The 26687-nt window shown below is 34.5% G+C and overlaps 2 protein-coding genes across 2 annotated transcripts; one reads left to right on the top strand and one right to left on the bottom strand.

Annotated features, from left to right (window-relative positions):
* Positions 1–1323: 1323 nt before the first annotated feature.
* LOC110652240 (putative clathrin assembly protein At4g40080) lies at positions 1324–2899 on the top strand. Its single transcript, XM_021807798.2, has 2 exons — positions 1324–1891; positions 2123–2899. The coding sequence occupies exons 1-2, from the start codon at positions 1458–1460 to the stop codon at positions 2754–2756; spliced, it is 1068 nt and encodes a 355-aa protein (XP_021663490.2). The 5' UTR covers positions 1324–1457; the 3' UTR covers positions 2757–2899.
* An 8605-nt stretch (positions 2900–11504) lies between these two features.
* On the bottom strand, positions 11505–15552 carry LOC110644166 (protein DETOXIFICATION 27). Its single transcript, XM_058141965.1, has 8 exons — positions 15194–15552; positions 14553–15094; positions 14370–14456; positions 14172–14228; positions 13279–13517; positions 13016–13134; positions 11791–11880; positions 11505–11701 (listed from the first exon to the last, which is right to left on the bottom strand). The coding sequence occupies exons 1-8, from the start codon at positions 15482–15484 to the stop codon at positions 11654–11656; spliced, it is 1473 nt and encodes a 490-aa protein (XP_057997948.1). The 5' UTR covers positions 15485–15552; the 3' UTR covers positions 11505–11653.
* Positions 15553–26687: the final 11135 nt, after the last annotated feature.

The following is a 26687-nucleotide window of genomic DNA, read 5'->3' as shown; positions in this document are numbered from 1 at the left end:
TAGAATTGTTGTATTTAATAATGCGGTTGATATTTTTACAGATTCTTTTGAAAGAGGGAAAATTTACACCAAAACTAATGATGTAGTTAAGGAAATTAATCATATTTATTTTAATGTTCATGAAAAATCTAAATTATACCTCACACAATTTATAGTAGTAAAAAAAACCATATTATACTAATTTTTTAAGAAATATTAAGATACAACTTTAAAACTTTTGATAATGTAAATGATTATGTTAAATAAATTAAAATTATTGCATTTTTCCCTTTTAAATTGTAAAATTAGCTTATATTATATTAATTTAATAAATTTTTATATAGATATTCTGAATATAATTATTCACTTCAAATTAACATCTATTACTACTTATTTCTGTTTTATTTGTTTAATTTTATTACTATTTAGATTGAAACAATAATTTTTAATCTTATAATTATATATAAAAAATTAATAAAAAATTTATATAAAAATAAATTAAATCACGAGTAATGAGTGTAAACAATATGCATAACACATTAAAAAAACTAATATTAAAAAAAGTTAAACCATTAACATCATAAATAAATCAAATTAAACCTACCCATAAATGGGTTTTAAAAGAGTAAATATTTTGAAATTTTATTTAAATAAGTGATTATTAGGCATCACAAGTATAAAGCATTTCAATATGTGTCAATTTTTTCAATCATCAAACACTTATAATTAAATTTAGTCATTGGAGCGATTTTAAGCCTAAACCGATAGTTTAGAATTGACAAAGTAAATCAATTGAAACTAAATTGTCCTAAGCAAAGCTGATTCTAGTCCAAGACAATTCAAATCGAATATGATATGTTTGAATGATAATTTCAATTTGAGTCGACTTCGTTTTCAGTTTTTGAGTTAGCACTATATTATTATTCTGTTAAATAAAGTTCCAACCGAATCGGATTGTCTGTTCTGATTTAATAGTAAGAGGGATTAAATTAACTTCTATATAAGGTTCAGATCAATTCAAACCCATAAACAATTGCCTAGGACCAGTCCTGAATTTAATAAGGGTTAGACCCGATTTGATTCAAGGTCTGCAAGCTGGCCAGGTCTACTCAGAATACATGGTAGCTACTTATTCGTTCGAAATGCAACAAAATGACGTCCTTGTATTGCAACTGTAAATTTGAAATTAGCCAATCAATTCTCAGAAAAATTTGTCAGAATCAGTGTACACGTGCACAACCATAACCACTATGTCTTTTCTCCATGAGAAGCTAAAAAAAAAAAAAAAAAAAAAAAAAACCCATAAATGCATACTGCTGAAGAATTTGACAAGCATAAATATAATCAACCCCACCAGGCCACCCAATCCCCTCTGTCTCTATTATTATTGTGGTTCGATCGTCTATCTCTTGTTTAGTTCTTATCTTCATCTTTTCATTCAATCTTTTAGCCTCTGTAAACCAGCAAATTTTGCTTTCATGGGGCGCCCAACAAATCTTAGAGACATAATAGGGATAATCAAAGACAAGGCTTCTCAAAGCAAAGCAGCCATAATCTCTAAACCCAAAACCTTGTCTCTCCACTTAGCCCTCCTTAGAGCCACAACTCACGACCCATTTACTCCTCCACACCCAAAGCACATCACCACTATGCTTTCCTATGGCTACAGCTCACGCGCCACCGCTGCCGCTGCAATTGAGGCCCTTATGGACAGGCTGCAGTCTACCCATGACTCCTCCGTCGCTATCAAGTGCCTTGCCATCGTGCATCACATCATCAAGGATGGTAGTTTTATCCTCCAAGACCAGCTTTCTGTTTATCCTTCCACAGGAGGCAGAAACTACCTCAAACTTTCAAGCTTTAGAGATAACACCACGCCCATAGCTTGGGAATTATCTTCATGGGTTAGATGGTATGATCTTCTTCTTCTTCTTCTTCTCTTAGTTTTGAATATGAATACTGGATGTTTCAGGTTTGTGTTGCTCTAGCCAGCAAGTAGAAAGGCATCAAGATCATAGAAAGAATCTCTCTGAAAGGGAAAATTTCATAACTAAATGAACATTTTCTCAATTCATTCATTTTTATTAGTGTTTTTCCAGTTTCTTTTCCTTGGTTTTCATGTTAATTATCTTGGAAATTACAGGTATGCTCGATACCTTGAACATCTCTTATCAACCTCAAGGGTTCTGGGTTTCTTTCTCTGTTCAACTTCAAGCACAGCAGAGAAAGATAAAGAAGAAGAGAAAGTTTCAGCACTAACAAACCCTGATCTTCTGAGAGAGATAGATTCTTTGACGAGCTTAATGGAAGAAATATGCAAAATACCTAATTCTTTGCATATGCAAGGTAATGAATTAGTGCAGCAGATCATAAATTTGGTGGGAGAAGATTATTTGTCATCAACAAATGAAATCTCAATCCGAGCAGAGGAGTTTAACCAAAGAATGAGTTGCCTGAATTTTGGTGACTCAGTTGAGTTGGAATGCATATTGAAAAGACTCGAGGATTGTAAAGAGCGGCTTTTAGCTTTACCCATTAAGAAGAAAACATTGATTGAGAACCTTTGGTGTTTTATCAGGGAAATGAAGGGAAGGGTTGAGAATGGAAAAGCATACAAAGAGGAGGGAAGATTGCTGCTTAAGCACGGTGGAAGTGAGTCAGCTCGGTTTGGAGAGCGAGTTCTAAGTTACGGTGACTCAGTTAGGTTTTCGTCTGCAAGATTTGGGTTGAATGGGTATTCGTTGGCGATTGTAGAATCAGTAGAATCATGTGCATGATGAGATTTTTCTTAATTTTAAAAGAAAAGTGGAACATAGTTTGGACATATTCAAAATTACGCTTGGTCAAATTATGGTGTTTGCATATGATATTTTTCTTGTATAAATAATTCAATACACGATGTATAAGTAGATTTCATCTATATAGATGTTACATATTAATATTATAAATTGAAATTAGGTGAAGCTGCTGTGAGCCTTTGAAAACCAGTTTAAATACAATGCAAGTATGTAAAATAAGAGAGTAGTGAAGTTGGTGGCTTATTATTGGCTAGCCATTTTGATGATTAAGTCAGAAATATGAATTGAAAGTAATGAAAATGAATAGTAATAAGTTCAATAGAGATTTTGATAGAGTAAATGTACTTAATTAATAACTGTTTCTCATATTTATAAACTGTAGGCTAAGTAACAATTGCTACTATTTACAATAATCTTGAATATTGGATTGATATCCTGATATACCCTCCTCTTAAAGATTTGACCTTATCATTGATTGGCATTGCTAATGCTCTGTACAATTGATACTCAGCTTAGATGCTTAGGTTACGGAGCAAACGTTTTCACTTGATCAATCTTCTTACCCCTTTTCTACTCGGTCTGGGTTGTCCGAGTACTTCTTTGCTCAGTGTGGGTTTGCTAGGTCGAGTTTGTCAAACACCTTTCTACATAGTCTTACTTTTTGACTAAGCGTTAACACTTGACTACCACGTTGAATTCTTTATCTAAGCGCTGACTATTTGACTCGGTTTAGGACGAGTAATATCATTTGGTAAGAATTTTCCTAAACCATATTACACATATATTGAGAATTAGAATTTAATTATGTTAGTCAAGATGAGGTGTCACAAATATACCCACAGCATTACCCGCCAGTACGATGCTATATGATATTGGACCAAAGCAGAATTCCACTAAACTCTACTAGTGCTCATCTTAAAAGCAAAGTTTAACCTCTATATTTATTGAAAATTAGTTATTTTTAATTTTTTTATTCAAATTAATTTGAAAATTTTAATTTAAGTTTAATTAAGTAAAAAAAATTAAAAAAAATAAACTTTTTGATTTTTGAACTTAAGAAAATAAATCAAGAAAATTAGTTAAAAAAAAAACTAAACCTCTTGAATTTTGATTTAAATAAAAAACAAACGAAATTGTTTCCTTTTCAAGAAGCAATTTATCTATCTCACAGTTTATAGTTGCGTGAGCGTGTCAGATACTGAATATATCATCTGAAATTATACTATGCCTTCTCGGATCGAACTATTGTGAGAAGTGACTCTATTATATGTAGTTTCATTAATCTCACGAATAACAAGTAATAAAAGGCAAGTGAACTGAAATTGAATGCTTTGATTGCTTAAAAGGAAAGTATATGATTTAAAATTAAATGCAAGAGCTTTGAAAATTAAAAGTCAGATAAAATAAAAATAAATAGATTATTAGAGTGAGTTATTGTTGTTTGATATATTGAGAGGATTTTACGTTATAAAGATATCGACTCTTATAGCTTTTCTTATAGTTACTTGCCCATTTTTTGAAATCGCTAAATCGCTACCAACTTCATTATTTCATATAACCATTCTATAAATTATTAATTATTTCAAGTTATAGATTAATTAAATTAATAAAATAAAATTAATTCAATTAATTTCATAAAAAATTAATTTAATTAATTCTTAGGTCTAAAAATAATTAATAAATTAATTAATTATTTTTGGTGTAAATAGAAATTTAGTGTCACGACACAACCTATGGGCCGGACAGTCACTAGGAACTGTGAAACACTAAAGCCACCGAGGCCCGTAGTAAGCCTTAACTGTTCATTTACCCAATTCTAAGGCCCATTTGGGCCCAATTTCAAGAAAACAAATGACAGAGTCCGCCATAAAATGGACTTTCCAACGGGAGTTTTGACTCACCCGACCAGTAAACACAATATATAGTCATTTGGGAGCTCACTCACCCTCCACATACTCATCAACATAAAAATAAATGGGAGCTCGGCTCCTCATCCAATCCATCAAACATGTATAGTATATTAAGTTTGGTGTCCCAAAATAATAATTTAGTTTGACCCAAATCAAATAAACATTTCTAACACATGCGGAAATTCTAAGATTTAACAAGTTTATACAAGCGGTAATAATTGACTGCGAGGGAGAAAGCGAGTTAACCTCAAAAATATCCTCCTGTGGCTCAGAAAATTTTTGAGCAGAGTGAGAGTTCGACTCAGAGAGTAAAATATCAATTTTAACCATAATCTCTATAACTATCTAAAACTAATGCAACTTGTGGAATGAAGTGCAACATCGAATAAATTCACATCATAGCATCAAAAAGGTAATTTGGAGCACTCACACACCTGTAGTATCAATCATAACATATGGAGCCGATCCCTATACGACTCTCTTAAATCCAACCCGTGCCTAATTACTCAAGCTCGGACTTCCACTTAAATAATCAAATCGAGGGTCCCAAATAATTACTCAAGCCGTGACTACCCCTCGAAGGATCGGGTCCCAGAAATTACTCAAGCCGTGACTACCCCGTCTATCCATAGTCCACACCACATCACACGCACGCCAACGCACGCACACTGCTCCAAATTACCACAACAACATCCTTGGCACATCAATAGTTATGAATGCAACATAAATCGTGCCTAGAGTTTAACTACATAAATATATGCATATAAGTGATGCATGGGCATGCTTGAACATATAATAATATCGAAATTACAATTAAAATTAATATTCTACTCACAGACTTGACGATGGTCACTGAGGCGGCTGGGCGGAGGAAGAAGGTCATCGGCTCACTGACAATTTTATTACAATCATATAATAAAAAAGACACAATACAAACAAAGAAAAAGACCAATACGTCCTAAGTCGTGCCGAAAATTCGGCAGAGTCTCCCTTATACCTAGGACCTACCCAACCTGCAAAATGGCTCAAAACATACTTCTATATTCACAATCCATATATCCACAGTTCAATCATATCACACCCCTCCCAGGCCCATCAAATCGATCATCCATCACAATACGCAAAATTTCAATTTAGTCATTATTATTGATCATTTTTGCAAAGCCCAAACAAGCTCTAAAAATTATAAAACTTTGCCCCGCGGTCCTTAGCAATATTACTAAGCTATTGCAAAAAGAATCGTAATTTTCTAAGCTACCACGAATATTTTATGGATTTTTAATCCTATTTAAGCACTAGAAAATTACGAAAAAGCAAGGTTTGGGTTTACCTTTGCCGATTCCGACTTCGGGGACGCACTCGGGACATCTGACAATGGGGGGGTAGCCAAAACCTCGGTCCAATTCGGAGACTTTTCCAGAACAGTGCATGCGCCGAAATTCATGCACCGGTCAACTGTCGAATTTTCGCGAATTGAGGATACCTACACGAAGCCCATAACACGGGGGTTAGTACATAAATTTTTCAGAATTTTCTAAGCTCATTTAATGCTCGGAAAAACACTGCGAAGTTCCGTGGGACCCACCGAAAAACGGTGTCGGAAAAATTCAAAATTTATGTCGTTGCGAAGCTCTCGACGAGTGGAGCGTGCTGGTAGCCTCGGTTTTCTCGTGGGATTCACGGTTTTCGAGAAATCTAGCCCAAAAGTCGAAATGGGCTAAAAACTTCTCGAGCAAAAATTGGGCAAACTGCTCGATAGATTTCGGCGTTCTTGGTGTCTATGGAAAGCTCTCGCCGAGTAGATGATTTTAGACATAAGACCCGGTCCAATTGGTGGCCGGATCGGCGATTTTGGCGGCGAAGCCTAACGCCGCCGCGCAGGAGGGCGTTCGCGCGTTCGCCGTTGGGCTGCGGGCCCGGATTGGAGGCGGCGCGGTGAGGTGGGGACGCAGGGAGGCCGGTGGCCGCAGGGAGGAGGAGGAGAGAGAAAGAGAGAAAAGGGAGAGGGAAGGTCGCGCGGGGAAGAAAAAGGGAAGAAGGAAAAAGGCCGGTCCGATTCGACCGGTCCGATCCGGTCGATTCGGCCGGTTCGATTCAGAATACAAAATTTTGAATTTTTATCGCCAGACCAAAACGAGGTCCAAAAATTCTCAAAAATTCTAAAACTCAGAAAAATACATAGACTCCAAATATATTTTTAGTTTTGCCACGTGGTCTTTAAATAAATTTTTAAAATTCATTAAAGTTTATATTTTCGAAAAATCGAACCCGATTTTTAAAATCCGAAAAATCTCAAAAAAAATTCTTAAAATTTAAATAAAATTAAAATACCAAAATGCTCATAAAAATTAAAATTTTGGGATGTTACATTCTTCCCTTACAGAAATTCGTCCGAATTTTACACAAGGCGAATAAATCACATGATTATACATTGAGCAGATAGGGGTACTTGCTACGCATGTCCCGTTCTGACTCCCAGGTGCACTCTTACACTGACTGGCTCCTCCACAAAACCTTAACCATAGGGATCTGTTTGGATCTTAGCTGTCTTACTTGGTAGTTGATGCATACATTTTGCATAGTCATTTAGGTCTAATTTTATAGCCATTTTATTCTATTATTAGTTATCTTTGGCTAACTTCATTAGTAAATTAGTTAGTTTTTCATAATTGTCGATTTTGGATTAATTTGTAATTTTACTTTGTTTTGTAGGAAAAATGGTGTTTTTGAAGGATCAAGAGAATTTTGCCATTGAGGAGTGTCTTCTACCCAAAGATGTCAAAACAAGTTTTCAAGTGAAATATGCATTGACCAAATTGTGCATAACTTGTCGCATAAGCTATGCAGATCTGCATAAGGAGAAAGATCATCTGTTCAGAACCAGTAAATGTGCATAAGGAGATCGCATAGCTTATGCACATTCTCGCCTCCTTATGCACCTTCACGAATTGTGCATAACCTATGCACCAAGTCATGCGATTCGCATAAGTGACTCAGAACCAGTAAAATCGCATAAGGGATCGCATAACTTATGCGGTTCACTTATGCGATCCCATAAAGAGTTCATTAATGAGTCATGTGGAAGATTCCCTCAATCAATTCCTCCTAGAACATACTATTTTAGGGCTCCATGTCAGAAAAATGCTATATATAGTCTCATTTTCCCATTTTAGGGAAAAAAAAAAGGAGCAAAAGAGAAGAGGAGAAGGGAGGCAGAATTTGAGGAGTCACTTTCACCTTCCACACCATTTTCAACCAAGATTTGCAGATTTCTTTCTTTCCTTACATTTTTCTACATTTCTAGTGTTTAATTTCTTACTTCTTAGCTTAGATTAAAGCTTTATTTCCATTTAAACTCATCATATCTTGTAAGCATTATGGATAGTGAGTAGTTTACTTTTGATTCTGGAGTAAGGGTTGTAATATTTGAGATATCTTGTGGATTTTAATTGGGTAATCCATATTTTGTGGTCTTAATAAGTTTTATTCATTTCTTGTATGCTTAATGACATGCTTAGTGTAGGATCCCATTGAGTAATGTTCTTAATTCATGGTTGAAGCACCGAAAGGAGAAGGCCTTGTGATAGATAATCAGGAAATTGGACTTAATTAACTTAGACCTAAAAATAGGCTAAGGATTAAGAGGATTCACAGATTAATTAAAGATTATAAAAAAAATAAATTAATTGAAATTTAATATATATTCTATTAAATAATTGTTTCATTTCAATATATTAAACAAATTGTTTGGATATAGTCACCTGCTCATTTTGTCCACTTTCACCACCTAGCTATCTTACTTTTAAAGATATCTTTTGACCAATAAAATAATAATAATAATTGTAAAGTTAGATTAATCAAAGACAGAAACATCATATGTACTTGCTTGATATCTTCCATTTTAGATAATATTAAAGAAAGTGGTGTGAAGTATACAAATCAATCATTGACAAATATATATATATATATACAAATCAATCATTCAGCTAAAAAAAAAAAAACAAAAAAATAAAAGAAAAAAGGCAGTCTCATCATATCCTGTAATGGAGATTGAAAATTTTTCCACATAGCCATCTGAATATCCAACCCTAACTTTTTTTTTTAATTTATATCAAATAATATAGAAATGAGTAAAGTATCATTTCCTTAGAATTTATGTTAATATTATTAATATTTAGATGATTATATTGATATGAGATTAATAGAAATTAAAGACAAACTTAAGCTAATATTAAACTAAAATTAAGTTCAATTAAAACTTAATTAGCAAAAACAACAAAGATTAAAGTTAAAATCAATCAAAAGAAGGGTAGAGATTTTAAATTTTACTTGATTTATTATGCAATTTTAATCAATTTTATCAAATAATCAATTTAACTATTAAAACAAGAGTGATAATCACAAATGTATTCAATAATCCTTCCCATATATTATTAAATCTTTAATTAACAAAATAACTCTCTATTTTCTAATAAAAAGATATTCAATTAACCAAAGTAATAAAAACAAAGATTTCATAAACACTCCATAACTTAGCCTTTTTATCCCCACTCTAGCTAAAAAGCTGTGTCAATAGTTATCTCTACAAGATTTATAACACACTTCCCAGCAATATCACAAATCTAAAATCAATTAAGTAATATCCTAACACTTATAACATTAAGAGAAGGAATATCCATCTATTGCTAAAATAGAGAAAATAAATTAAAATTTTAAAAAATTACTTAAATCAAGCTATATCAAAATTTTTAATTAAAAGATTTAGCTGTTCATAATGTCAAAAATAAAAATAAAATTCATAATATCAAAACCAAACATCAACTAACAAAATGGTATTCTCACAAAGAAAAAGAAAATAAAATAAAAGTAAAGAAAAATTCTGGTGAGAAATGATGAAAAATCCTTGCTACAGCCCCAATCTCCTCCAAAATCCCTCTTTCCATCCTTGTTCCAGCTTCAAAATGAATTTCTAGAGTGCTTGGGAGACGAGAAAACGTCCCTCTACTACTGATTGAAGGAAATCCCAACTAATTTCTATCTTGTACTCTTCCAATTCCTTTGATGAGTTGTCACAAGCCCAATGGATAAGACAATAGCTTTAAGGAGCATCTCACAGCCTCTTGTGCGCTCTCTTTCAATCTCACAGGCAGCCATGCACCATCCTTCAATCCTACAGATACTTGTATGCCTATCTCCAATCTCATAGGCAGCCATGGGATTCCCATAAGTACTTGTAAAATATTCTGCCTCCAGAAATCTTCTCCAATTCCTTATCATTCTTTATCAATTTTTTTGCTTTAAAAAAAAAAAAAAAAGCAAAGCATTATTTAAATAAAAAATTAACTTTTAATTAAATTAATAAATAAAAATTAATTAAAAAATTAATAAAATTTACTCTATAAATATACTATATATGAGCTATGTAAGAATATTGATTTTTTTTTTTTTATTGTCAGGAGGTGTATCCCAGCTTGTTAGGCCAATAAGACTAATATCCCTGGAGCTCCCATAATAGCTTGAAAACCACTGGAGTCATATAGTAAGCTGTAAAACCCTGAATCAAAGGGTACACTTACAGCTCCAAGCTCGAATATGAGATTTCTTCCAAGTCCACCTCATCATTAACCATTAACCCAATGAATTATTGATGGGCAGAATATTGAACCTAATATATTATATATGAAGAATTAACATTTTATTTTTAGCATCTCTAAAGAATTTGAACACTTTACCAAACTTGATATTATACACACACATACACATATATATATATTTACACAATGGAAAGAACAAAACTTCTATCACTTTCAGTAATTAGTTTCTAAATTATTTTTACTTATATAACACTTGTTGGATTAAAAAATTATTTTTTATCACTATTAATTTGACACTTATTAAGGAAAAAAATTTAATTATTCTCTTTACCTATAATTTTGATTATTCAATTAGCACAGATTGACCGTTTAACAAACCAAAATCTATTTAACTAATACTATCAATTTATGAAAATATATTTTTTTTATGACATGTCAATATAAAATAACCTAAAGACTAGCAACTAAAGGTCGCAGAAAACTTTATGATACATAAATTAAAAATCAAAGGATTTTATATTGCAAATTTAAAGTTTAAATATCTTACTTTTATATATTCTTAAGTTGAGGTACAATCTGTATAATGATCCCAAAATTATACTATAATTTTCTCATAACTAGAATTAAATAATTATTTAGAAAAACATTTATTTACAATAATAAAAAATTTATCATATTATTATAAAATAAATAAATAATACATATCAAAAAAAATTTATAGTAAAATAAGATTTTAAATATATTTTATAATAATTTGTTTTTTAATTGTAAATAACATAATCAGTTTTTTAATTTTTTGAATTAAAAAATAATTTTTTATTATTGAGATGCATTTTTCATAATTTCTCTTATTTTTTTATAAAAAATAAAAATTAAATTTTAAAAAAATAAAAAAATGAAAAATAATTTTCTATTTTTCACAAGTAAATGGGGTTATATATTTTTGAGTACTTAAAATACTAGTTATATAAGGGTAATCCTTTGAGATAAGTTATATAAGGGTAATCTTAATATATATTTTCTCATAATTAAAAAATTATAACAGCTTTATGAATATAGATATATTTTCGAATTATATAATTAATTACATTTGTGTTTTTCATTTAATTATTTTTTTTATATCGTGTATGAGTGTGATCAATTTTACAAATGATTGAAAGAGGCAGTAACTGCCCAGCTTTAGGCAGTAGAAGTAATTTAGAAACAGGTCTTGCATGGATCAGTTGTAATTTAATAATTTCTAAATTATCAGATTATAGTAGGCAGCACATATGTTAACAGAAATTGAATTTTGATTGCCAAATCAAAATTCAATCGGCCATTAGAAGTGAGAGATCACTTAGTAATAACAAAACAATTCATCTTTTTACTTTTACTCTACTTCCGACCATTTCTTCAAATGCAATGCTGCTTTCTCTGCCTGCAAATCCCACACACAAGTTAGTTCATAAATTTAGCTTTTGCAGAAGCAGAAATAAGTCAATCTGTGAGAATGATATTGTTAATTACCTCCTTCTCCCAGTCACATCGAATGGTAATTATGGCCAAAATCAATGTTTGAATTGCTGTCCCACCAAAAATCATTCCAGCCCAAATTCCCTGATTGTGTTCATTTTCACGTATGTTAGATCATACCCACAAGCTTATTTGAAAAAAAAAATTATTATATACATTAATAGCATTAAAAATTAAAAATTTTTATTTATATTTAATTCATTATAAATTTAATATATAAATAAGTGAAAATATTTAATAAGTTGGTTTCGGTAAAAAATCTTTTTTAAAAAATAGTGCTATTTACAGACACAAAAATTTTAATTACTCCATATTTAAAATAGGTTGAAACCCATATATCTGTGAAGAAAAGAGTGCATTAATTGAAATAATCTATAATGAAAGATAAAAGGAATAGAAAAATAGAAGTATATGGAAATAAAAATTCTTTAATTATAGGCTTTGTGTTAATAAATTAGATTATATTAATGTAGAACTTGTTAGAAACACATAGAGAAATGCTTAATAGGAAAATTCTAGCATAAACTCAGTCTATCATGAATTTAAGATATAAATATATGGGATTTATATATTAATAGACAAATTCCATTATATATTTTACATTTTGAATCTATAATAGATTAAGTCCAATCAAGAAAAATGCTACCTAATTATATAACAATTAATATAATTTTGCTTAATTTGTTGATAAACAAGCTGAAACTCAGACAATTAACATAATTGTCTAATTATATTAATTAGACAATTATATAACAATTAATATAATTTTGCTTAATTTTTTGATAAATATGTTGAAGGATTTTTTTTATTTAAATTTAATCTATTATAAACTCAAAATATAATATAAGATATATAATGAGATATTTTTATTAAATATATAAATTTTATGTATTTATATCTTAAATGCATGGAGTTTAGTTAAAAATTTCCGAGAAACTTTTGACGAATTGAAAGACGTTTCCCATGAGTTTCTGGTGTTTCCAAATGTTCACAAAACCCATTTGGAATTTAGGAACATTCAAAAGCCAACACCTGTCCAATTCTGGTTCACATTTATAGGATTTCTGGAACTTGTTTTTCAGCTATATTATATTTTTTTATGATTTATTTTCCAATAATATTTAAGTTTTGAAATTAATAATAATTAATGAGACCACAAGGAAAATGCTTTCTCTCCTTTGCAAGCAAGCATCAAAGAAACAGCGGAAAGAACACGTACCCTTACTCCCAAGTGAAAGAGCCAACCCATCAAGAATCCCAGTGGAATCCCAATCAAATAATAGCAACCCAAGTTAATATATGCCACATACTTTTGCCAACCAGATCCCACTGCAACCCCTGCAAATTAAAAAGAGGAAAAAACCAGAAATTCAATGGTTAAATCTCAGTCTCATAGTCCAGTTTCCATTCTCATTCATTCGTATGATTCACGTATCTTAAATAACAAAACCCACGTTAATAATAAAATAAACAAAAAAGTACCTGAGAGAATGGGCTGAACGCTGTTGAGCAAAACAGTGAAAGCTAGGAGAACAGAGAGCTGACTTACTGCATTAAGGACTGGTACACTGGTAGTGAAAATCCAGGCAAGCTGATCATGGAAAATCATGATCAATACACAGAAGATAAGCCCCATTATAATTGATGTTGTCACAGACACCACTGTTGCAAACTTTGCTCCCTTCCCATTTCCTGCTCCAAGCTCATTAGCAACCCTTACTCTGCATATTACACCATCACCAGATAAGAACTCTTGCCATTTTTTTTACCCTTAGGTAATATTCATATATTCTAATTCTATGAATTAGGGGGCGGCTTTAGTGTAACAGGAAAGCTTTTGATTCAAGGTGGACTTTCAGAAAGCTTTTGATTAGGCAAGCTGAATTTTCCTCGTAACGCATTTATCTACTGATATGAAAATTTTTATTGTATGGTAAAAGTAAATAGTTATCATCGGCATGATGTTTTGATGTTGAATGAATAAATATTTAACTGAAAGTAACAATAATTAAAGGGTGATCATGGTCAATTAAGGTCGTGTAAACGAAATCCACCAAGAGATTTCTGTTTGTCATTTCCTTATCAATGACTACTACGAAACAAATACAGTACACAAGTTGTTGTGGTAGAATGTTGGCCATCAATCTGGGAATCCTGTATGGTCTAAATTCACTTGTCACACGTGAATTAATATTCCAGACTGTGCCCATCAATGCTCTTGTGGCATTTATTAAATTTCCAAATATTTTATATGGTACTGATGGTAATGATAGCTGAGAAAAAAAAAAGTCATGTAATTCAATTGATTTTCATGAGATTCGTAAGCTAATGGAAAACTTAAAAAGTAGGAAAGCGAAAAGGGAAAAGGAAGGTACCCGGTGGCTGCAAAGAATGCAAGAGGAATCATCAACTCCCAGCCATTTATGGTCATGCTGCCAAACAAAACAAATATGAGACGCCAACCCATATTTATCAACAAAACATTAAAAAAATGCAAAAAAAAATGTAACACGTAATTGGATTCATTTCCATGCTGAAAAAGGAATATCCAACGTATAATTTTAAATGCGTACCATATGGACAAGGCATCTACAGCAATCTCTGCATTCTTCAGATTTCCAGTCATCAATATGAGTATTCTGTAATACCAATTCTCCAAGCTTTATCACAAAAAAGAGAGAGATTTAGAAAATAAAATAAAATAATCGCAAGATGAAAGAGAGAAAATTAATAGATCTTAGGGGTATACTATTTACCATAGCATGACCCCAGAAGCTACAGAGAGTTTGGTGAATTCCCAGAGACCAGAAAAGGCTTCGGTAGAGAACCCATTCCATGTGAGAGGACAGCCACCACAAATAGTGTAACCCAGATGCCCAAACACTAGAACCCACCAAGAAAAGTTCAGAGTCATGGCAGTGCCAATTACTCCGAGCTGAAACCTGTAAACAAACAGCCAACTCACAATCACATGCACCAACAAAGCCACTAAGGACACCCATGCAATTACTGTATTCTTAAGCTGGCTTTGCAAGAATCTCTGCAACGGGAACTGAAAAGCAAAGCTGAAGTGAAGTGGTATCATCCAAACGGAAACCCTGCCAGAAAGCTCTGCTACGTCTTGGGGCTGTCCCAATAGCTTCAACACAGGACAAGCGAAGAGATATAGAGGCAAAAGTAGAACACAGCACAAGAACAATACTATCCATGAACGCTGCATGTACACACCCAACATGTAGTATTTTTTTGCACCAAAAGCTTGCCCACATAATGTTTCCAATGCGCTAGCCATCCCCAACTGATATATGTAACCAAGAAAACTGGAAAAAATTAGGATTGAAAAAAAAAACTTCGGAAAAACAAGAAAGAGAGAAAGAGAGAGAGAGAGAGAGAGTACCAAGAGACCAAAATCGAAGCCAACAATGACGTTATTGGCAATGGAAATGGCTGCGAGCTCTAGGTCACCCAAATGACCTGCAAAAGCTTGTGTAATAACAAGCATAGAGTAAGAGGTAAGGCGACTAAAGATTGCAGGACCCACTATCTGCCATAGTTTCTTGGATTCAATCCAAACCCTTCTCGTAAGACTCTGATCTTGATCATCTTCCACAGGTTTCGGACTAAACGGACTAAAATGATCTCCTAGTAGAGGAACCTTTGAATCCTCTACTGCACCTTCGCCAGGCATATCTCTTGGTACTTCCTTCCGGGATGGCAAGTTAGCACTAGCAAGCACCCACACACACACACAGAGACAGAGAGAGAGAGAGAGAGAGAGAGTGAGGGTTTGTTTCAAAAGCAGCTCTTGATAATAGGAAAATTATTACTTATATTTCAATTGACGCGCTTGGAAAAATGGCTTATTATGATATAAACATATAAATTTTATTTATTTAAAATTTTTTATTTAAATTTAATTTATTATAAACATAAGAGGTAAACATATACTACTTAAATTTTTTTAATTCAATTCATCATAAATTTAATATATATATATATATATATATATATATATATATATATATATATATAATAAGTGAGTTTTATCCTCTAAATAAAAAAATTTATATTTTAAATTTATAATTCATTGAATCTGAATAAAATTTTCTCTATCATATTTTATAATAAAACTTATCACATAATAAAATCATTATTATTTTAATAATGTGTTAATTACTTAATAAATTAATGTATAGCAAAAAAGAAAAATGGAAATTATATCATTATCTTAGTTTATCACTTTAGGTATATAATATGGTATACTAAACTAATAAAATAAAGACGTGTTGATCATTAACTCATTAATTTTATTGTTTAAAATTTCAATGTTGAATTTTATATGGTTATTACATTTTAATTTTTTAAAGAAAAGTTATTCATTCATGTATTACATTGATGTGTCTTAATAATTTAAAACACTATATTATATAAGGGAAATCGTAAAAAAAAAACTCAAATTTTTGGTAATTTTTATGACTCTATCTATTTTTTTTAACAATTTCATCCTAATTTTTGACATTTGATTTTGTTATATCCTATTATTAAAATTAATTGTTAAATTTAATATCATATCAACATGTCTAATAAATATTATAATAACTAATTAACTGCTAATTCTATCCCTAAATTATCCTAATAATTCCTAAAATGAAAAGAAAACTCAAAATTCCTAACCTAAAATCGATTATGTTCCTTTATCCCTAAATTGAAAAGAAAACTCAAAATTTCTAACCTAAAATCGGTTTTGCTCTGAATTTTCTTTTCAATTTAGGAATTATTAGGATAACTTAAATATATGATTAACGGTTAATTATATATTATAATTCTTATTAAATATGATGATATAGTATTATTATTAAGTTTAACAATTGATTTTAATGATAGAATAAAATTAAATCAGTTGTTAAAAATTATGGTAAAATTACTAAAAAAAATGAGATAAAATTATAAAATTGAGTAAATATTGAATTTTTTTAACGATTTGCCCTATTATATCATACTATAGCATTATGAGTTTATATAATAATTTCTTAAAATTATACATTTAAAATTATTTATTATAAATATTAAAAAAATTAAAAGTAAATTGAATATTTTTAATTAAAATAATTTTAATAATATTTTTAAAAAATACAAAATTTAACATTCTCATCTTAATTGAAAGACACCCATCATACTAGTAAATATGTTGAGTCACGTCTCCTGGAATGTTCCTGTATCCAACCACTGAAGGCGCAGCCAAGCCAGGCGTAGCCCTTATGGCAAACAAAGAAATCTATGTGGGGCTCGGTCCTTTCGGATTTTGCTCTGAAAAATAATTGTTTATTCATACGATGGATTTTATGCATAAAGTACAAAATAATTATTATGTATTTTTTTTTTTTTTTTTATGTTTTGCAATGATAAACATAAGGAGTTTTTTTTTTTTTAAATTAACTTTTTAGACTCTTTTTACCCATAAGATAAATATATTTTTATTTTTACATGTAATTTAAGAAAATATAATAAAAAAATTTTAATTATATTAAATTGGGATATATTTAGAATTAATCAATTGATTATTATTTAAAAAAAATAACTTATAATTTAAAACAATTGAAATGAAATCATCCTTATGCAATGGAAGACGAATTTTTTAAGATATAAAAATTGTTTAAAAATCAACGATTGAATCACCACCGTTATCCAAATTCAAATTTTAGAATTCTAAAATCTAAAATAATTAAAAAAAAATCTCAATTTTATATGAACTGGGAATCTTTAGACTCACTCTTGTGATGGATTTATCTTATCTAAATTATGATTAATAAGTAAATATAAAGGAAGTCAATGGTGCTGATAAAATTGAATTTAATTACTACCATATAAATGCGGTCAACTAATAGTGCCTGGGCAGCGTACGCCATGTCCTTGCCGGTTTCTTGGAAAGCCAGCTGCCACGCCGTTCACTAGCAGCGTCAATCGCCCGCCACATGTTCTGTAATTAGTGCATCTCCACCGCGATTTTCTTGGCTTTCTAAAATTTAATAATAATTTTCTATGTGAGCATTATGACTTTGTTTGAATGTGTGTGGAAAGTAGTGAGAAAGGAAAATAATTTGACAAAAATAAAGTATGATTGAAATTTTCTCAAGGAAAGTGTTTTTGGTATATGAAAATTACAAATTAAACTATACAAATAAGAGAAAAAAATAAAAAATAAAAAAATTCTTTATTTTCCTTACCTTTTAAAAATTTCCTAAACAAAATATCTAAGCTTGATATTATATAAAAATAAATTTAATAATTATTATATTAAATATTTATATTTAAATTTATTTATCTATTATATATATTTTAATTAAAAAATTATAATACATGCATACACGGATAGTTAACATTAACGAGCCATTATTAAAACTATGTGATTTTAACAAAGTTTTTATTGATATAAAATACATAGACACACGGGTCAATAATAGCAATGGACCATTATTAAAATTATATAATTTTAACAAAATTCTTGTTATTATATAGTCAATATTCACGCATACTTCACAATCGATATAGGATGTCGAAACACTAATATAAGTATTTAACTTAATAATTACTAAATTTATTTTCATATAAAATCAAATTTATATAAGATACATCCAATAATCTTAAGAAAAATACATAGACATAGGCATGCATGGAGTCAATGAATTCAAGTTTTCCACACATTAACTTACATATTAACTACTTTATAGTTATTGCAAGAGATTAAAAGAGGGGTTTTGGTGGATGTTGTAAGAGAATTTAGCCCTCAAGATCAATGAGATTTCATTGGTACAAATTATGATAATCCCCTTGTCATATATCTTGCATTTATCATCCTTGTAAATTTAATTTATCATATTAATAATACAAGTTTTAGTTGGATTCTAGTAATTTAATTGTCATTTCTAGATGATTCACTTGAGGGTTTCCAATTATAATGGTTGAACATGACATGCTTGGAATTTCCTCTTGTCATTTTGTTTGGTTATGTGAGTATTCTGTTTTCTCTCCAACTAGTGGAATTGCTCTCGTTCTCCTTAATAGCTTGTTGTTTCCCTTTCTCATCTCCTTATGCTTCTGCATTCATCCAAATAATTTATTTTCCATCTTCCCTAGTTCGTAACCTTCACCAAGTCCAACCCTTTCTCTCTCACCATTATTGATTAGTCAAAATCTTCATTGCAACATATAATTACAATGATGAAAACTTTGTCCTGTGAGGAACCGTTTCTAGAACTCATATCAACTGCAAACATAGGGATGCTCTTTATTGATAACAAGTTGGTAGTAAAGTGATTGGGATGAAGAAATATAGTCCGTGGGTTTTAAAATCAACTTTGTCGAAGAGTTGGAAATTAAAAGCCAATTATCAAGTTAGAAAAGGTCCGGATAATTGCTACATCTTCGCTTTCGATGATTGCGGAGAAATAGATGCCATCATGGAAGAAGGGCCTTGGTCGATAGTGTAACGACCCAACCTATGGGCCGGACCGGCACTAGGACCTGGGCCAGCGTAAAGCCCCCGAGGCCCGTAGTAAGCCTAACTATTCATTAATCCAACTCTAAGGCCCATTTGGGCCCAATATCAAGAAATCAACCGGACAGAGTCCGGCCATAAAATGGACCTACCAACGGGGAGTTTATGACTCACCCGACCTGTAAACACAGTAAATACTCAATTGGGGAGCTCAGCTCACCCTCCACATACTCATCAACATAAAAATAAATGGGAGCTCAGCTCCCTCATCCAATCCATCAAACATGCATAGAATATAAGTTTACAGGTCCAAAGTAATAATTTAGTTTACAGACCCAAATCAAATAAACATTTCTAACACATGCGGAAATTCTAGGAGTAAATAAAATTACACAAATATTGATAAACAACCTGCGAGGAAAGGAAGCAGGTTAACCTCAAAAATATCCTCCTGTGGCCTGGAAAAATATTGAATAGGAGTGAGCGTTCGACTCAGAGAGTAAAATATCAAATTTAACCATAATCTCTATAACTATCTAAAACTAATACACTCTGTAGAGTGAAATGCAACATTAACAACATTTTCACATCATAACATCAAAAAGGTAATTTGGAGCACTCACACACCCTGTAGTATCAGTCATAATATATGTGAGCTGATCCCTATCTGACTCTCTTAAATCCAACTGGTGCCGTGAAGAACTCAAGCCGGACTTTCGCTTAATAAACCAAATCGAGGGTCCCAGCAAAGAACTCAAGCCGTGACTACCCCTCGAAGGATCGGGTCCCAGCGAAGAACTCAAGTCGTGACTACCTGTCCTATCCATAGTCCACACCACATCACACGCACGCCAACGCACGCACACTGCTCCAAATTACCACAACAACATCCATGGCACTTTAATAGTTATCAATGCAACATAAATCGTGCCTAGAGTTTAACTACATAAATATATGCATATAAGTGATGCATGGGCATACTTGAACATATAATAATAGTGAAATTACAATTAAAATTAATATTTTACTCACAGTACACTGATGACTATTGTGGCTGCTGGATGCAGAAAAATAGCCGATCTCGATCACCTAATAATTAAATTATAAATTTATTAGTACTAAGTTAAGATAAAACTCTAAAGAGGCAATAGACAACCTAATTCATGCCGGAAATCCGGCTGAGTTTCCCCTATACCTGGGACCTACCCAACCTGCAAAAAGGCTCAAATAACACTTCTAAATTCTCAATTTCCACAACCACATCTCATCAATATCACATGGCCCCTCCTGGGCCCTCCAAATCAGACAATACTCAAAATCTTAAAAATTACGTTTTAGTCCCTATAATTGACATTTTTCCAAAAATCCACTCAAACAAGCTCTAAAAATTCTAAAATTTCACTCCGCGGTCCCTAATAATATTATAAGACTATTGCAAAATGAATTATAATTTTTCAATCATCCATAAATATTTTATGAATTTTATTCTAAATCGATATTCGTAAAAAATGAGCAACTTGGAGTTCGGGTTTACCTATGTCAATTCTGACACCTGGAACGCGTCCAGAACGTCTGAAAATGCTAGGATTGACTGTAATATTGACCACGTTCTGAGACGGGCCGTCGGGCAGCCGGATCTGGCTGAAAATGCAGTCCCGACGCCGGTGAGCTATCCTCGATCCGATCGCACCTAATTTAAGTCCAAATTTTGTTAATAATTATCATAAAATTATTTTTAAATTTTAGAAATCGAAAAAGTTCAAAAATCTCACCAAGCGATCTGGACCGTCCGATTATCGCCTTTTTCAAACAGTGTCCGATCGGAGCCGGACCAGTCCTATCTCGAAGATCTCGTCGTCCTGAGTCCATCGGTGGCCTCGGATTTCTGATCCGATGGTCGGATCGCCAGAAAAGTGATCGGAAACCGAGAAACCCATATGATTTTCTTCCAACTTTCCCTCGCCGGTTCTCTTTCCTCCGGCCACCAAACGAGGTGCCACTGGTCTCATCTGAAAGTTCATCATCTTGGGAGTTCGTAGCACTTGAAATCACCGGAAATGGCCGCCGGAGTTGGCCGGGGCGACGCCGCGAAGTCGGGCTCCCGGTCGCGCGCTCTCCCTCTCTCCGCTCTTTCCTCTCTCCTTCTCTCTCCTTCTGTTGTCCCCTGCTCACTGCTGCCGCCGCCTGGTGGTTGTTCCGGCATGGGGGAGGGCCAGCGGTACCTCACCGGCACTGACGCTGGCCGGCCGGACGAAAATGGGAGGGAGAAAGTGAGGGGGAGAGTGGAGTCGGGGAGAGAGAAATGAGGGGGGGGGGGGGGGGGGGGCTGCTGCGTTTTGTTTTCTGCAGTTTTTTTTTTTTTTTGGGTTGTTACAGATAGATAATAACATGCTGCTAATCCAAAGATGCCCTCCACATAAATCCCTCCATGAAATTGAGTTCGAGACAATGGGATTCTGGATACAAATTCATGGGCTGCCTCTGAGTAACTGCAATGAGGATAATGCTAGACGGATTGGGGGTTGATTGTCGACACCATATTTTGGCCGATCCCCAGAATCAACAAACTTCGAAACCGATCCCTAGCACTAAGTCTCTCCTTGCCATCTAATCACAGTTCCGATCTCTCTTCACAGAGAGTTGAGTCAATGCTAAGCTCTCGTATCCGTTAAAGCCTTACCGGTCTCTCAAATCATTTACCGATCTCTCAAGCCAATTGTCGAATATCCTGACCAGTTAACTATATTCCCGATCTCTCTTGTCAGACAAGATTGAATTAACACTAGATCCTTGCTGCCAGTATTCATGGTCGACCTCCCTTTTAAAAGTTTAGGAATAATCGAGCAAAGCTTCTAATTCGGTTTAATGAAGATCCCGATCTTAGATGTTCAAGCCAAATTTTCAATTAAGTTCTGTTTAACGTTGGTTCTTTACCAATCTCATGCATATTGTGTTTTCCGATCTCTCACACTTAGGATAATAATCGCTTCCAGTTATTTCAATATACTCAGACAAACAAGGGTTTAGAAATTTTTCGATCACAACCATTCATCGAACAAAAAGGCATTCTATTTCATTTCATTGCAAAATTTGTACAAGTTATTCGGCTGGGGGATCACCCCCAGCCTGATCTTTATTTCGCTCATCCTCTCCCTCCTCTTCACTATCCTCACCCTTGCCCCCGGGAGCCAGGTCGGCCATCCAAGAGAAGTCCTCTTCTGGGTAACGCTTCTGGAGTTCGGCCAAGAGGTCCTTGTGAGCATTCACATAGGCACCAGCTATCCCTGTCACCATTTCTTCGTCTTTCGCCTTAAGCTCCTCGATAAGTTGAGCGACCTGAGAAGCTTCGTTGGCCCGGAGCGCCCGGACTTCCCCGAGAGCACGATCCCTTTCAGCCAGAACATGATCTGTTCGCCACTGTCTTCATAGAACTTCGCCCGCCCCTCAACTTGAGATATGTAATCCTGAGCGGATGCGAGTTGGGATCGGAGGGAAGTCACTTCCTGATTCTTCTTCTCGACCTCCTTGCCCAGGCGATGAGCCTTTTCCCAAACTATGGTCTGGTTCACCAGACACTCCACGTTCAGGCTCATGGATCGAGTCAAGATATCGTCAAGGCTATCCGGGGATAGCCTGTCCCGATCCTCCCGAAGGCAGATGGAAGACCCCAAGACTTTGGCAAAACCGGGGTTCTCCTGAACAGTCCGGTTATTCTTCAGGGACTCGATCAACGTTTGAGCGCCACGAGAAGAGGCTCTCACAGAAGATTGAGAAGGACCCCTTTCTGTGCTTGGAGCAACTGGAGGAGGTGGAGGCGGCTCTTCCTATTGAGGAGGAGATCGAACAGCTTCAGTGATCGGCGGCCCCGAAGGTCGGGGCGGGTCCCCTTTTACCTCCCTAGGTTCATGACCGGGTGTTCGAAGCATTTCCGAACGCTTCATCTCCTTTATTTTCCGGGAGATCTCTCTTTCTTTCTTCCGCTTCGAACCCTCATCACCCGCCATACGCACAAAGAAGAGTCGGTGAGATCGCTAAGGTCCCGAGATCCGAGATGTAGAAACTACCAGTGCCGAGGTCAGAGATCGAAAGTTCGCGCTCTTGGCCGGTGGCAACAGATGGTCCAATGGTGCGTTTCGGCCACCGCATCTAAACAGAATACTTTTGAGTGGCGGCGATTCTTGAGATCCATCACTATTAAGCTTTCCTCTGGTTCGTGGTAATGCGCCGGAAGCAAGGGCCCCGGTGCCACCAACACGGGGAAGTCCTCAAAGCAGGTCGGATTTTTGCTCCTCAGAATAAAAAAGCGGTTCTTCCAATTTTTAAGGGAGGAGGGCAGATCGGTGAAGAGCCCGCAATGAGGCTTCGCCTGAGAGAACCAGTGCTCGTCGTCCTTTCGGCGAGTTAGCCTGTGCAGTTCGGCGAACACCTTAGCCGTAGGTCTGATTCCCTTAGCTCGGCATAGGCCTCGGAAGGCCACTAAGATCCGCCACGAGTTAGGGTGAACTTGAGCAATGCACACTCGGTGAAGTTTTAGGACCTCCTTGAAGAAGTCATCCAGAGGGAACCGAAGACCGGCCTTTAACTGTTCCTCGTATACCATAACCATGTCATTCTCTTCAAAGAAGTGATCGGCTCGGTGATCGCCGTGACACCGGATAAGTTCGTACGAATCAGGACGAATATTGTACTCCTGGCTAAACGATTGCAGATCGGATTCTTGCAAGATCGATGGCAGCTCGTCCATAGGGAGATTCTCCCTCCCTGAAGAAGGTGCGTGCCTTGATGGTCCGATCCGCCCCCGAGCTGGAACAGAGACCCTAGGAGGTTCTGGTTGCGAGCTTGGCCCGACCACCTCTTCTTCGTCAGACGACCACGAGAACTGAATGGAAGGAGGGCTCGCCGCTCTCTGACCCTTGGCACCGCTCATTTTCAAAGGAAATAAAGAACTTAAACTAAAAAGAAGATCAAAGCCCTTACCGAAGTCTGATCGGCGTCGGAAGAACTTGAGTAAACGAGAGAACTTTGAGGTTGTGAGCGAGAGATTGAAAATGACATACAGGAGCAACTGGCTAACCCCTACCCCTATTTATACTCGTTCGAGCATTTAATGCTCACGATGTTCCGTGCAACAGATCGGTTAGCGGACTCGCGGTTTACGACACGTCTCACGAATATTCCCAAGATTCCATAAAGAGATCGGTTAATTATAGAGCGGTAGATCCGGTGTTTCAATTACGATCGGATAAGTGTCATTCGGTAAAGAATCGATCGGATAATCATATTAGAGCTCGGAAAATAATCAATGCAATAATAACAAGATGAGAATTGACTTTTATTTCCAAGAGATCGGATTACATCATTTGGGCGATCTCTAGGGATCGGAATAATAGAGATCAGAAGATGGGAGATTAGCATGAGAGATCGGAATAGGAGCGTGGGAAGGATCGGAAGGCAAAAAGAATAAGAAAAATCCCAAATAACCGTCGTCAGAATCAGAGCCGAAGTAGTTAAAGCGTGGCAGACGAGATCTCCGCCGCACGCCTAAGAATCGCTCGCATAATGTGACAGTGCGAGTATGTCATGACAGTCCTGTACATCCCAATCTCCACCGTTGTTTTCACTTGTAAGGACGAACCCAGAGCCCTTGGATCAAGAGAGGAGACGACAAGACCAGCGCCTTTCGCTCTTAGCCCTCAGATCGCTCCGGACAAGAGGATTTGAGACCGTCAGATTGAAATAAGAAAAGGACAAATATTCTGAAGAATAATCTCAGCTGTTCATTCTGGTTCTCTTTAATTCTCAAGCATCCGATCATGTCCTTCAAAATCTTGACCCTCCATCTCCCTCAAAATAAATCCTGACCCTTCATGGGGAGCACCCGATTCCTATAAATACCTGCATGAAAAACTGTTCAAGGGACGGGCAAAAAAGAAAGGTAGTTATTATAGCGGAAGAACTCTGAAATTTCATTCAGTTTGTTACTCTGCTACTTAGAAGTGTTGATTAGAAAGACTTTTGAAACTAGTTTTCGGAAGTGTTTTCTTGAAAAGGATTCTGAATACTGGAACTCTACATTTTCAGTTTGTTCATTATCTGGTCACACTCTCACTTTCAGCCCTTTATCATCTCTGTTTTCATTCCCATTGTCCAAGCTCAACTTCATTCCACTCGGTTTTTATCTTAATCTGATTACATTTTAGCTAAGCACCCTTCAGTTCACGACGAACATCAGCCCTCAGGCTAATCAGTCCGCTGTCTTATCACCATTTGTCACCCCGTAGTTATTTCAATAGATTTGGCTCCTTACAGGTAAGAGCTCATATTGCTGTTTTATTAAGTGTTTACGTTTACTTTTCGCACTTTCTTTGTTCTTCTTACGTATGCGATTTTCTCCAAGTTCATTTTGTGTAAAAGAACCCCAAAGAATGTTACTCTCGAGTTATCTCTTTAGTGATTAGTCCATCATTTTATTAATCTTCGTCATTTCTGAATGCAAGTTTTCTATCTCCTAGTAGCGTGTAAGTGGTTGGGTAAAACGTAGGTAACTGCAACTTAAGGGTCTCTTTTAAGAGAGAGAGCCTGAATAACACGTCAGGAAAATAGCCAAACTATTAGGTGGACGAACGGCAATTCGGCAAGATGCCATAAAGTGGAATAAAACCAAAGTAAACGAAGCAGAATAGATCGGACATTAATAGGTACCGTAAAGTGACCTTAGGGAAGTCGAAAATTCATCCAGCTTCTCTTATTTAGTCACAAAATATCAATTAGAAGCCTTACCCAAAGACCTTAGAACGTCGTAATCCTTAGCTTTAGGACCTTATGACATGTAGAAATTAAAATTTGGGAGATCGGAAAGATCCCGTTAAGGTCCCTGTTAATTTAAAAGGAGATCGGAAGAGGGTTCTTATCCGATTCTCAACTCAAAACTTTAATTAAATAGAGATCGGAGGAGAGTTCTTATCCGGTCTCAAATCAAAATTTTAAATAAATACTTAATAGAGATCGGAAGAGAGTTCTTATCCGATTCTCAACTCAAAATTTAAAATAAACACTTAATAGAGATCGGAGGAGGTTTCTTATCCGGTCTCAACTCAAAATTTTAATAAATATTAAATAGAGATCGGAGGAGAGTTCTTATCTGGTCTCAACTCAAAATTTTAATAAACATTAAATAGAAATTGGAGGAAAATTCTTATCCGATCCCTGAGCTAAAATTTTAATGAATACTTAAAAGAGATCGGAGGAGAGTTCTTATCCGATCCTCAATCCTAAATTTTAAATACCCCAAAAGAGACCGAAGGAGGATTCTTATCCGATCTCCTCTCAGAATTTAAGAGAGATCGGAGGAGAGTTCTTATCCGATTCTCACACCTAATTTTAACCTACACGCAAA

This window comes from Hevea brasiliensis, unplaced genomic scaffold, assembly GCF_030052815.1.
Source record: "Hevea brasiliensis isolate MT/VB/25A 57/8 unplaced genomic scaffold, ASM3005281v1 Scaf290, whole genome shotgun sequence".
In the NCBI taxonomy this organism is placed as follows: Eukaryota; Viridiplantae; Streptophyta; class Magnoliopsida; order Malpighiales; family Euphorbiaceae; genus Hevea; species Hevea brasiliensis.
This window is presented reverse-complemented; position numbering and strand designations above follow the sequence as displayed.

Coding starts and splice junctions, on each gene's coding strand:
- LOC110652240 (XM_021807798.2), top strand. CDS start 1,458: ATGGGGCGCCCAACAAATCTTAGAGACATAATAGGGATAATCAAAGAC. Junction 1,892..2,122: donor TTATCTTCATGGGTTAGATG/GTATGATCTTCT, acceptor TGGAAATTACAG/GTATGCTCGATACCTTGAAC.
- LOC110644166 (XM_058141965.1), bottom strand. CDS start 15,484: ATGCCTGGCGAAGGTGCAGTAGAGGATTCAAAGGTTCCTCTACTAGGA. Junction 14,229..14,369: donor GTAGATGCCTTGTCCATATG/GTACGCATTTAA, acceptor TTTGTTTGGCAG/CATGACCATAAATGGCTGGG. Junction 11,881..13,015: donor TCTTTCACTTGGGAGTAAGG/GTACGTGTTCTT, acceptor GAACACAATCAG/GGAATTTGGGCTGGAATGAT.